This window comes from Dasypus novemcinctus, chromosome 2 (assembly GCF_030445035.2).
Source record: "Dasypus novemcinctus isolate mDasNov1 chromosome 2, mDasNov1.1.hap2, whole genome shotgun sequence".
In the NCBI taxonomy this organism is placed as follows: domain Eukaryota; kingdom Metazoa; phylum Chordata; class Mammalia; order Cingulata; family Dasypodidae; genus Dasypus; species Dasypus novemcinctus.
In genome coordinates this window covers 38,855,276-38,867,915 of record NC_080674.1, presented here as the reverse complement: position 1 = coordinate 38,867,915, position 12,640 = coordinate 38,855,276, and the positions used below count along the sequence as shown (strand labels likewise).

Genomic DNA, 12,640 nt, shown 5'->3' with positions numbered 1-12,640 from the left:
TATAATCCAGGGGAGCAGAATCGGTGCCCCAGTATTCTTAGCATGTTATGCCCAAATTAGAGCTTCTTTCCTATGAGTGGAGTCTGATTGGAAGAAGGAAGCTCCACCTCTTGGTTACACTTGCCCATATTTACCCTCAGCAAGAGAGAGCAAGACTTCCTGTCCTTCCGAGGAAGGTAGTCCTCTGAATGGGTGGTGGGGGAAAAGGAAATTTGTGTTCTTGGCTGCACCAGTCTGGAGTGGTATTTCCATCTCACCGAGCTTGAGAAAGGAGAGGGGGCACATTTCTTGGTTTACATATCATAAACTTCAGCTCTCCTTACTGAGGTTTAGGAGGTTTTCTTAAATAAACCTTTTTTCTTTTACTGTATGTTTTTTAGGATTACTTCCAGCAACTTTAATTTTGCTTTGCTAGGGAGCAGGTCTGGGGGGCTCTGCTCACTGTCATGGTACTCCAATAGTTGTCTCTTAATAATGTTAGGGATAGAGTGGCCCTTAACTGAACAAATAATTTCTAGGACTTGAACTGAGGTGCCATGCCTTGTGCCTTGCTTGGGGACAATGGCCCTCCTCTTCTGTGAGCTCCTTTGTGAATGCTTGTATGTTTTGAATGAGTGTGTCAAGCAAATCACCCTCGAGGTCAATGTCCTCAACATAAAGTCATATCTGTGCTCCTGGAGAAAGTTGGAGGTGGTTAAGTGCTTGCCTGCAAAGATTGTAGGACGAGCTTCTGAGGAACCTGTGGTTAACCAGTTCAAGGTGACTTGTGTCCCTTCAAAGCTAAAGGTAAAGTTCAAAGGTGAAGGTAGCTGAGAGACTATTTTAAATGGGCATTGAAGAGAGCCTATTAGTTAAATCAGTGATTTCATGGAGTCAATCATTTCAATAAGATTGTGTGTGATGGCCTAAATATGTATGACAATAAATTTAAGCTTGCAGTAATCCATAGGGAAGCTCCCATTCATTCTTTCCAGATTTAAGAATAGGCCAACTTGGACTGTTAAATTGAGAAACAGTGAGGACAATCACTCCTTCTCTAAGTGTATCTTTCAAAATGAACTTTAATCATTGAAGGCCCTATTTAATCTAATTTGGGCTTGGTTAGCAATTTTAATATGTTGGAGTAGATTCACAGGGTCCCATTTTATCAAGCTCATTGGAAGTGACAAAGAATTTAATTTTAATTTGTTATTTGTAGGATCAGAGTCTGCTGTGAGATACTTTAGGATAATGAACCAATAACTAAGGGAAATTTAATTCTCATGTTTAAATGAAGCATACTCATTTACCCTCTATTTGTATTTGGTAACTCCTGAGATTATAGGGGATATCTTGCTGAAATTGACTGGAATTCCCAGGTATAACTGTAATTTGAGCCTCAGTATTGTTTAAGCCCTGAAGTTTGCCAATTTGCAGTTTTAGGGTGCTTTTATCAGTTTGCTGAGATAAAGCATAGGCAAGAAAAGAGAGGTGGGGTTGAAAGTTGTCAGCAGTCAAACCTCCAAAAGGGAATCAGACTATTATGCATGAGCATTGGGGCCGGGGCCAGGGCCAAGTTGGTATGCTTGGGATGCAGAGACCTCCTATTTTTAATTTAGCCTTGTAGTAGTTTTAAAAAAAATTACTTTAAAGAAACTTTAGATTAGATAAATGTTACATAAAAAGTATAGGGGATTCCCACATGCCTCCCACCCTCCCACCCCACACTTTCCCATATTAACGACATCCTTCATTAGTGTGGTACATTTGTTACAATTGATGAACACATATTGAAGCATTGTCACTAAATGTGGTTATAGTTGACATTATAGTTTACAGTCTGTCTTGCACAATTTTGCTAAGTTATGATAAAATATCTAATGGCCTGTATCCATCATTGCAGTATCATGCAGGACAAATCCAAAGTCCCAAAAATGTCCCCATATTATACCTATTTTTCACTGTGCCTCCCCTCAAAACCTCTGGGGAGCCACTGCCTTTATATCAATGATAAAAGTTCTCCCATTGCTAGAATAACAATAAGTCTATAGGAAAATAATATTAAGTCTACTTTAGTCCGTTGTTCATTCCCCAGTCCTGAGGATTTTGGGATGATGATGCCCACTCTGCTTAGATCCCATGGGGCAGATGTATGGAACTATCTTGCTTGCAGTTGCAGATTCTCTCTCTTTCTGGGAATGGGTGTTGTCCATCATCATCACCTTGTTAGTTGTCCTAGGTGATTCCAATGAACTGGACAGTAGGTGTTGCAACTCTGCTGAGATATAGGGCCCAACTAGCACATGGACAGCCCAAATATTTAAGTCTCTTGGACATACACCTATCAAGTATTGTGCTTACTCTAGGTACAAATAGAAGAGGCAGAAGAACCATATGTAGGGAAACCACAAATGAGTCCAACTCTTTCACACTGGGGAGCATAAATTCCAAGGTAAGGCCCACTGACAGGGTGCCAAACTCCCAAGCTGTCTGCCCTGCCTATAGTGTCTGGATGTCTCTAGAGCCCTCAGGAGCCCCTCTATTTGAGGCACTATTTACTGTGGCAGTCAATGAGATCCTGCTGAGATGTGCATAAGCATAACCTCTGGAATGTCCTCCTGACTCACTTTGAATTCTCTTTGCCATAAAAAGTCATTTGTATTTGCCATTTCACCCCTATGATCAAGGCCTTTTTCCAGGTGCATTTCTAATTGGCACTTGGTAATAATCCTTTGGTGCCAGGAAGGCTCATCCTCGATAGTCATGTCCCATGCTGGTGAGCAGGTAGTGTGATTGTATGTTGAGTTTGGCTTAGAGTGGCCACATTTGAGCAATAAGGAGGCCCTCAGGAGGTAACTCTTAGACAACATGTAACACTAGGCTAAGTTAAACTTTAAAACAAAAGGCTTGTAAGTACAATCATCAATATCAAGGGCCCATCATAATGGTCTGACCTCCTTCAATAGGCGCTGTCCCTGTACTCAAGGGATTCTAGCTTTCCCATTAGAGATTGTAGCAGAAATCCCCAGAATGGGAATTTGATTTTTTTTTCGGTTATTGTGTGGATCTCCACCCCCATGACAATGCGCCATGAACACTTGAGCACATTCATATGCTTTAGAGGCATTCCTCAGATGAACCCCCACCCATGCATCCCCCCATCACCAACACCCTACATCAATGTTCCTCCCCTGCCAGAGTTGTGACCCTTCTGTAATCCAAAAACCTCTCTAAAGATGAAGCTAAGAAATAACCAAAAAGAAATAATAAGATAATGAAATAATAATGATAGTTTTAAAAATAACATAAAATGCAAAAAAAATTTTTAATTAAAAAATTTTAAGTAATTTTTTTTTAGACATTATGCCTTTCAACACTGTAAGATCTGTTGTCTTATAAGTACTGTGACATTTTCTTCCATATATTCCCCCAGTGACTCATTTATTTTTCATTTTATCTTCAAAGAAACTTTAGTTTACAGAAAAGTCATGTAGAGAATATAGGGGATTCCCATATACCCAAAGCCATCCTCCTTTTCCCCTCTCCCCTATTAATAACATTTTACATGCAACATTTGTAACATTTGTTACAACTGATACACAAATATTGAAGCATTGCTACTAACCATAGTCAATGGTTTATATTATGATTTACATTTTGGACTGTAGATTTTATCATTTTCGATGAAATTAAAATGGCATGTATCTGTTATTGCAAGATCATGCAGAACAATGCCAATGCCCCCAAAATGCCCTAGTTCCATCTATTGTATTCTTCCCTCCCTACCCCTCGGGACCTCTGGTAACCATTAAGTCTCACTTTTTGAAGAAAAAGATTCATAGTTGTTTGCAATAATATTGAGGGCTTGACACATTGGTCTTTCTTTTATTAGGCACTGCCTATGTTCTCAAGTGACTCTTGCCCCTCTATTTAAGAACATAGCATGACTCCCCAAGATGGGAGTTTAATATTTTCCTGTTTGTTATATGGGTCTAAACCCACTAATATAACTCAGTATGATAAGATAGACGCTTATATATTCCATGGAAGCCTGCCTCAGGTTCACCCTGTCCTGTATGTCCCCCCTACATTGAACTCTATACCAGTAATCCTCCCCTGCTATATTTGCCAAAAGAACATTCTTGACATTGTAGTATTAACCACAGACCAGCAAATCCCCAGAGTTCACCTGCTCTTTCCCCTTACCCTCCCCCCAGTTCCATGGATAGACTAACCCAACCCCCCACCCTACTCCCCTCACAGACCAGCACTGCCAAACCCATTAGCGTTATAGCACCATTGTCATGCCTATCCACAGCACAACTACACTCTTCCACCTTATCATAGATTTTGCCCATATACGCATTGGCTCACAACCCTCTACTCCCTTTCTGTCTCCTGATAACCTATCTTCCAACCTCTAGCTCTGTGAGTCTGCTCAATTTGCTTAATTCTTATCAGTGATGTCATGTAATATTTGTCCTTCAGTGCCTGGTTTACTTCATTCAACATAAGGCCTTCAAGATTCATCCATGTTATCCCATGTGTTAATACTGCATACTTACAGCTGAGTAATATTCCGTTGTATGTGTATACTACAATTTGTTCATCCATTCCTCTGTTGATGGGCACTTGTTTTTTTCCCAGCTTTTGGTAATAGTGAGTAATGCCACTATGAACATTGGTGTGCATATATCTGTTCATATCCTGGCTTTCAATTCTTCTGGATATATACCCAGCAAAGGGATTGCTGGATCATATGGCAGTTCTATATTTAGCTTCCTGAGGAACCACCAAACTGTCCTCCACAAACGGCTCACCATTCTACATTCCCATCAGCAGTGAATGAGTGTTTCCTTTCCTCCACATCCTCTCCAAAACCTGTAGTCCTTTTTTTTTTTTTTTAAATAACTGCAGGTCTAATGAGCATAAGATGATATCTCATTGTAGTTTTCATTTGCATTTCCCTAATAGCCTTCGATGTTGAGTATCTTTTCATGTGCTTTTTAGCAATTTGTATTTCTTCTTTGGAGAAGTGTCTATTCAAATCACTTGTCCATTTTTAAAATAGGTTGTTTGTTTTTTTATTTTTGAGATGTAGGATTTCTTTATATATGCTGGATATTAGGCCTCTATCACGTAGATGGTTACTGAATATTTTCTTTCATTAACTAGGTTGCCTTTTCACTTTTTTCACAAACTCCTTTGAAGTGCAAATGTTTTTAATTTTGAGGAGGTCCTATTTATCTATTTTTTTCTTTTGTTGCTCATGCTTTGGGTATAAAGTTTATGAAATCATTTCCTACTACCAGATATTGTAGATGCTTCCCTACATTATCTTCCAGGAAATTTATGGTCTTGGCTCTTATATTTAGATGTTTGATTCATCTTGAATTGATTTTTGTATAGAGTAAGAGATGGTGATCCTCTCCCATTCTTTTGGATATAGATATCCTGTTCTCCAAGCACCATTTGTTGAAGAGGGCATCCTCTCCCAGTTGAGTGTGCTCAGTGACCTTGTTGAATATCAGTTGACCATATATGCGAGGAATAATATCAGGACTCTTAGTTCTGTTCCATTGATCAGTATGTAGTTTTGACCTCTGTAGCTGTATAATATGTTGTAAAGTCAGGTAGTGTGATTCTTCCAATTTCATTTTTCTTTTTCTATATGTCTTTGGACCCTTGCAAATACATTTTATAGTTAACTTTTCCAATTCAGTAAAAAATGCCATGGTAATTTTTATTGGGATTGCATGAAATCTATAAATCAGTTTGGGTAGAATATACATCAGAATGATGTTTAATCTTCCTATCCATGCACAGGGAATATTCTTCCATTTATTTAGGTCTTCTTTGATTTCCTTTAATGATGTTGTTTAGTATAAGTCCTTTACATCCTTATTTAAGTTCATTCATAGGTATTTGATTTCTTGTAGTTGCTATTGTAAATGGAACTTTTCTCTTGATTTCCTCCTTGTATCTCTCATCATTGGTGTACAGAAATACTACTGATTTTTGCACATTGACCTTATATCCTGCCACTTTTCTAAACTCATTTATAAGCTCTAGGAGACTTGTTGTGGATTTTTCAGGGCTTTATGTATAGGATAATGTCATCTGAAAGTGTGAAATTTTTACTTCTTCCTTTCCAATTTGTATGCCTTTTATATCTTTTTCTTGACTAAGTGCTAGAGCAAAACGTTTTCTAACACAATGTTAAATAAGCGTGGTGACAGTGGGCATCCTTGTCTTGTTTCAGATCTTAGAGGGAAACTTTTAGGATTTCACCATTGAATATAATGTTAATTGTGGGTTTTTCATATATACCCTTTATCATGTCGGGAAAGTTTCCTTCTATTCCTATCTTTTGCAGTGATTTTATCAGGAAAGTATGCTGTATTTTGCTGAATGCTTTTTTTTGCATCTATAGAGATGATTTTTTTTTCTTTCTATCTGTTTATATGGTGTATTACAATTACATTGATTGATTTTCTTATGTTGAACCATCCTTGCATATCAGGGATGTAACCCACTTGGTCATGGTGTATAATTCATTTGACCTGTTGTTGAATATGAGTAGCAAGTATTTTGTTGAGGATTTTAGCATTCAGGTCATGAGAGAGATTGGTGTAGTTTTCCTTTCTGTGGCATCTTTGTGCGGTTTTGCTATTAAGGTGATGTTGGCATCATAGAATGAAGTAAGTAATGTTCCCTCCACTTCTATTTTTTGGTAGAGATTAAGGAGGATTGGTGTTAATTCTTCCAGAATGATTGGTTGAATTCACCTGTGAAGTCATCTGGTCCTGGGCTCTTCTTAGTTGGGAGGTTTATGATGACTAATTCAGTCTCATTACTTGTGATTGGTCTGTTGAGTTCATCAATTTCTTTTTTATCATTGTAGGTTGCTTGTGTGCTTCTAGGAATTTGTCCATTTCATCTAAGTTATCCATCTTGTTGGCATACAATTTTTCAAAGTTTCATCTTATGATAACCTTTCTTTTTGTGGGACCAGTGGTGATTTCCCCTTCCTTTTTTATAATTTTATATATTTGCATCTTCTCTCTTTTTTTTCTTTGTTATTATAGCTAAGGGTTTGTCAATTTTATTGCTCTCAAAGAACCAAATTTTGGTTTTGGTTATTTTTTCTATTACTTTCTCATTTTCAGTTTCATTTAGTTCTGCTTTAATCTTTGTTATTTCCTTCTTCCTACTTGCTTTGGGTTTAGTTTGTTGTTCTTTTTCTAATTCCACTGGATGTGCAGTTAGTCTTTGATTTTAGCTTTTTCTTCTTTTTTAACATAGGCATTTATGGCTATACATTTCCCTCTCAGCACTGCTTTTGTTGCATCCCACAGGTTGTTTTCATTAAACATTTATGTATTTTTTTATTTTTCCCCCTCTCCCTCCTCCTGCCCTGCTGTTTTTGCTGCCTATGTTGTCTTCTCTTCTCATTTTCTCTCCTCTAGGATTCACTGGGATTTGATCCTGGAGACCCCTAATATGGAGTGAGGTTCCCTGTCAATTGCATCACCTCAGTTCCTGGTTTCTGCTGTGCTTCACCTTGACTCTTCCCTTGCCTATCTTTTGATGCGTCATCATCTTGCTGCGTGACTCACTTGCACAGGCACTGGCTCACCATGTGGGCACTTACTTGCTGAGTGGGCATGCTTTCTCTCCTCCTCTTCACCAGGAGGCCCCAGGGATCTATCCCAGGTCCTCCCATATGGTAGGTGGGAGTTCTATCACTTGAGCCACATCTGCTTCCCACATCCCATAGGTTTTGATATATTGCATTGTTACTTTCATTTGTTTTAAGGTACTTACTGATTTCTTTTGCGATTTCCTCCTTGACCCATTGATTGTCTAAGAATGTGTTTAACTTCCATATCTTTGTGCCTAATCTGTTTCCTTGCCTCTTACTGATTTCCAGCATTATCTCATTGTAGTTAAAAAAATTACTTTGTATAATTTCAGTCTTTCTGAATTTCTTGAGAGTTGTTCTATGGCCTAGCATGTGATCAATCCTGGAGAATGACCCATGTGTGCTTGAGGAGAATGTGTATCCTGCTGTAACTGGGTGTAATAGTCTGCCTGTTCAAATCTGTGTCCTTCCATTTTTGATTTCTTGCATTGTGCCATTCATCATCATCATATCTGTTATCTTTTTATGTGTTCTTACAATTTTCTCAGTATATTTCCCCAGTGTCTTTTTAATATCCTTTATCTCTTCCTTCACTTCATTAAATTGAGTCATGATATTTGTTTGGACATCCCTAATTAGTTGTTCCACGTTCTGCAACTCCTCCTGTTTTTCAGTTTGTTCATTAGACTGGGCCATGTCTTCCTGTTTCTTAGAATGGCTTTTAATTTTTTGTTGGTGTCTAGGTATCTATTTATCTTGATGGGTTTATTTGGTTGGTTAGCTTCTCCTTTTATTCTAGGATTTTATTTTGTTGTTTGTGTGTGTGATTGTGGTAAGGTTCCTTTTTGACACTTAACTCCTCTTATTCTATTTCCTTATAGTTGTCTCTGTTCCCTTGAAAAAAAATATTAGGAGCAGAGAAAAGGAAAGTAATAAGAATAGAAAAAGACTAATAGTAGTAATAATAATAAAAGGTAGAAGAGAAACTGTACAAGAGTGAGGGAAAAAAGTAATACAAGTAAAAAATAAAAAAAAGTACAAAGGAATAAGAATAAAAAAGGTGGAATAGAAAAAATGAAAAAAGAAACAAAATAGAGAAAAAAATTAGAGTGAATTAAAAGGCCAGAATGATGAGAAGAGAGGAAAGAGAAAAATAAAAAAATAAAATGGAGAAATTTTAAAAAGAGACCAAACAAAAATACGTGGAATAAAAAAGTAACAGAGAACAGAAGATAGAAAAATGAAGGAAAGAAAAGAAATAAAGTAGGTAGAAAAAATAAGGAAAATAAAAAGAAAGGAATCAAAGAAAGGGGAAAGACGACAAACAAGTAACAAAGCAACAACAACAACAATAACAAACACAGAAACAACCCAGGGAAAATAGCCTTCCCTCTTCAGCCCCTAAGGAGCTTTTTAGGCTGCTGGTACTCATCAAACTCATCAATGAATCACCTATCACCCTGTACTCTCTAGGTGATGTACTGGGTTTTAGCAATAAAATAAAGGAAAAAGGAAAAAGGGGGGAAAAAAAAAAGACACTGATAAAAAAAATAATAGATGGAAGAAAACCTATAACAAGAGTCTCTCTGCATGTTCCCTGTATGAGGTACAGGTTGGGTGTCTGATATCCACGCGGGCCACTCTCTGGATCACTTCTCTAAGGACACCCAGGAAGGGAACAGGGACCTTGTATATTCAAGGAAGGAATTCCTCCACTAAGCTACACTGGTTCCACAGCTTATGCAGCCTCTTGAAAGCTTATCTGAGTCTTCCTGCCTCCTTTCTCTCAGATAAGGTAGACTTCGAACAGTTTGCCAAGCCAGGCTGTTTCGGTGCCTGTCTCCACCCCCGTTCTACCTTAGTTCTTCCCTCTCCCAGATGGGCTGGGTGTGATAGCCTGCCTGATCAGATCCACCTGCCCTTCTTGCCAGGGCTGCCTCAGTCCCCTCTGAAGTTCAAAGGGGGCTCAGCTGGCCGAACTCACTGAAAAGAAACCACTCCCCACCCTCTGCCAGACCCCTCTTCTTTCCAGGGAATGCTCCCTCTCACTCAGTTGATTGTAGTGAGTCAGGGACTTTACTGAAGCTATTCGCCTTGCTGGTGGGGTTTATGTGCTGTTTCCTGCCACAGGGGCCCATAACTCAAGATTTTCCTTTGGCTTCTTTATCTGTCTCGTTTTCTCCTGGATGATGAGTAGCACTTTCCCCCTCTATAAATCTCCAAAGCAGCCCCCTCGCACAGGTTTTTGCCTTTTCTCTGTTCTTTTTTGTGCGATACCTAGGCCCTGTCTACCTACTTTGATGCCATTTTCTCAGAAGTAACTTACAGTACTTTTTGACTGAACATAAGATCTCTTTGCATGTATCACTTAAAAAATATGAGAACTAAATTTTTTTTTTCTGAAAGAGAAAGGGTAGTAGCTTCAGAATCAAAGAGGCTTGTATTTGAATACAAACTATCATTTACTACATGTGCAAGACAAATAACCTTGGATTTCTCACCTGTGCAATGGGACAAATAGCTACATATTTGAATATAAACTTTAAATGAAAAGTTTTATAACTCTAAATTGAAAATATGAGCCTGAATTTTGGGCGGTACTCTATAAAAGTTATCAGTTTTTACAATCAAATGAATGAGAAAGCAAAACAAAACCAGACAAAATATACAAAGAAAAATTACTTTAATAAAATAAAACGAAAATTATTGGAATAAGCACATTTAGATGTCAGTATGCTAATGCTTATCCAGGCACTGTAATATATTAAAATTTTACCCAATTTGTTGTTTCTTTATATATTATAGTGGAGGAAAAAACATACCAACTGATCAATTGGGATCCACCAGAAGATAGCAAACAAGAATTTGAGAAAACCTTTGGTTTCTTAATTGAAGATACTTTGCATGACAGGTAATTTTATTTACCTTTGAATCAAAGAGTCACTATTTTAATGATACAAATGAATGACTGCATGCCTGGGTGAGGCATAAGAGAAAGGGTGAGGATAAGAGAAAGGACTGAATGGTTCGATAGACAAATGGATGGATGGAAGGATGAACAATTACAGGGGTAGATGATTTTAGGTCAGTGGATGGAGTGGATGAGTTTTTGTAATTCCGAACATCTGGTCCAGTAACTGGCAATTCTGTAGTATTCTGTTTACTGTCCTTTTCCCATTATAAGTATGAATGAATTTCTGTATAATTAGGACTTCCTTGCAACATTTCACCAGGAGTCTTTATTTGTATTAACTCTAGCACAGAAGCTGACTGTTCTAGTCTGCTGGGCTGCCAAAATCAGCATACCAGAAATGGGTTGGCTTTTGACAGTAGTAATGTATTAGCTTACAGTTGTGATACTGTGAAAATGTCCAAATCAAGGTATCATCAGGTGAGACTTTCTCCCCAAAGACCAGCTGCTGACTTCTTTTGTTCTTGCCTGGAATGCAGTGTAACTTCTTTATCTTAAACTTAAGGAGAAAAGACACAACTCCATGTCTCTCCTGGTTAATTACAGTGATCCCTCCCTGTTTTTCTTCCCTCAAAAATTCTACTCGGGAGTCAAGATCCTATTCAAATGTGGCATTTTCCATAAAGCCTTTTTCCTGATCCAAGCTGAAAAGACCACCTTCCCTCCCCCATATTTCTGTACTAAACCACTTATTTGACACTTAGTCTAGGCAACTTCTATTGTTAACTATACATCTTTTTAAGTATATACCTTGTGTTTTCTCTCCCAGCTTGATTTTTTTTGAGGACTCTTTGAACAAACGTGGTAAATATCTTCTGATGTACTGAGAATAATGCTTAATTGTATACTTTTTCATTCGATTAACTTAATTTCAATTGTTATTAATACTCTACTTTCTAGAAATTTGTACTTCATACCTTGAATTTACCCCAAATATTTGACAATTATTTATGTGAACTTATAATAGGAAATTAGGGACAATTTCAGCCCTGTTTGGTGACTTGAAATTGATCTTGAAAGTTCACGTGGAGATCACGTGCTTGTCACTAATGAGGCCTCAGCACTGTGGTGCAGTCGTGTACAGGTGTGCCTGGGTGTGGGTACTGATTCTCGCAGTCCCCCATGAAGTTGAGGGCCCCAGTTAACCTCTGGTCAGGCACCCTCATCTAGTAACCCCTTCTGCTGTACAAATAGAGGCAAAGATGGGAAAGCACTGCAAGAGGAAAGGTCCCTGGAATAGCGCCATAGACAAGAGTCTGAATTAGGGTCAGTAAAATTTGGCCTCATTCCCTCTGATTACCCCTGGCTGCATTGATCATAATGCACTTCAAAACCAGTTTATTCTTTAAATTGCTTAGTCCCTGGGCATAAGGAGGTGGGATTCTCATTTTTTAGCTGAGGTTTTAATAGCAGCACCACTAAAAGATCCTTTGAGTGAGGCATTCTGTCATATGCAGAATGTACTGTGGGGAAACAAAGGGCTGTACCATCACTTTTTATGGGACTTGTCATAAAGTTACCTACACAGATTGGCTGGAGGAAAAAGACAGTCACTCATACCATGTCAGAATTTAAACAGAGGGAAAAAATGCTTAATCATATTCCTATCTCACAAAACCAAACTCTTTTTCTTTTTTTCCCTCTTCTTAATTTTTTTCATTAATAAGGAGACCTTGACATGTCATTTAACTAATCTGCATTCATCTATATATCTTTCTGAACACTAGAGGGACAACTGAGTTAGCAATTGGAATTCGAGGAGATAAAAGTACCTGAAAAAGAACTATTTGGGAGTCATGTTTCCATAACTTGTTGAGTTGCCTTTTTCTGTTCTTTCATTTTTGTGAATTTTAAATAAAGTTAAAAAAAAGAAGTTGAACAGAGTATCACAGAATTTATCAAATAGAGAGAGATCTTTGAGGTCTGCTAGAGCCAGAGGAAGCTCTTAGGGCAGAAGGTCCTTATCTGCTAGAGCCAGAGGAAGCTCTTAGGGCAGAAGGTCCTTATCTGACATTGAAGGATGGGTGGGATTTGGATCAGGGGAG

At 38.1% G+C, this 12,640-nt stretch overlaps 1 protein-coding gene across 1 annotated transcript in view; it reads left to right on the top strand.

Moving 5' to 3' along the window:
• The window catches only part of LOC131280543 (UDP-glucuronosyltransferase 3A1-like), a 55,763-nt gene that overhangs the window by 18,114 nt on the left and 25,009 nt on the right, over positions 1-12,640 (top strand). Inside the window, exon 3 of the mRNA XM_058307765.2 lies at positions 10,430-10,535. Within this exon, the coding sequence (XP_058163748.1) occupies positions 10,430-10,535 (106 nt within the window). The remainder of the gene's footprint in view (positions 1-10,429; positions 10,536-12,640) is intronic.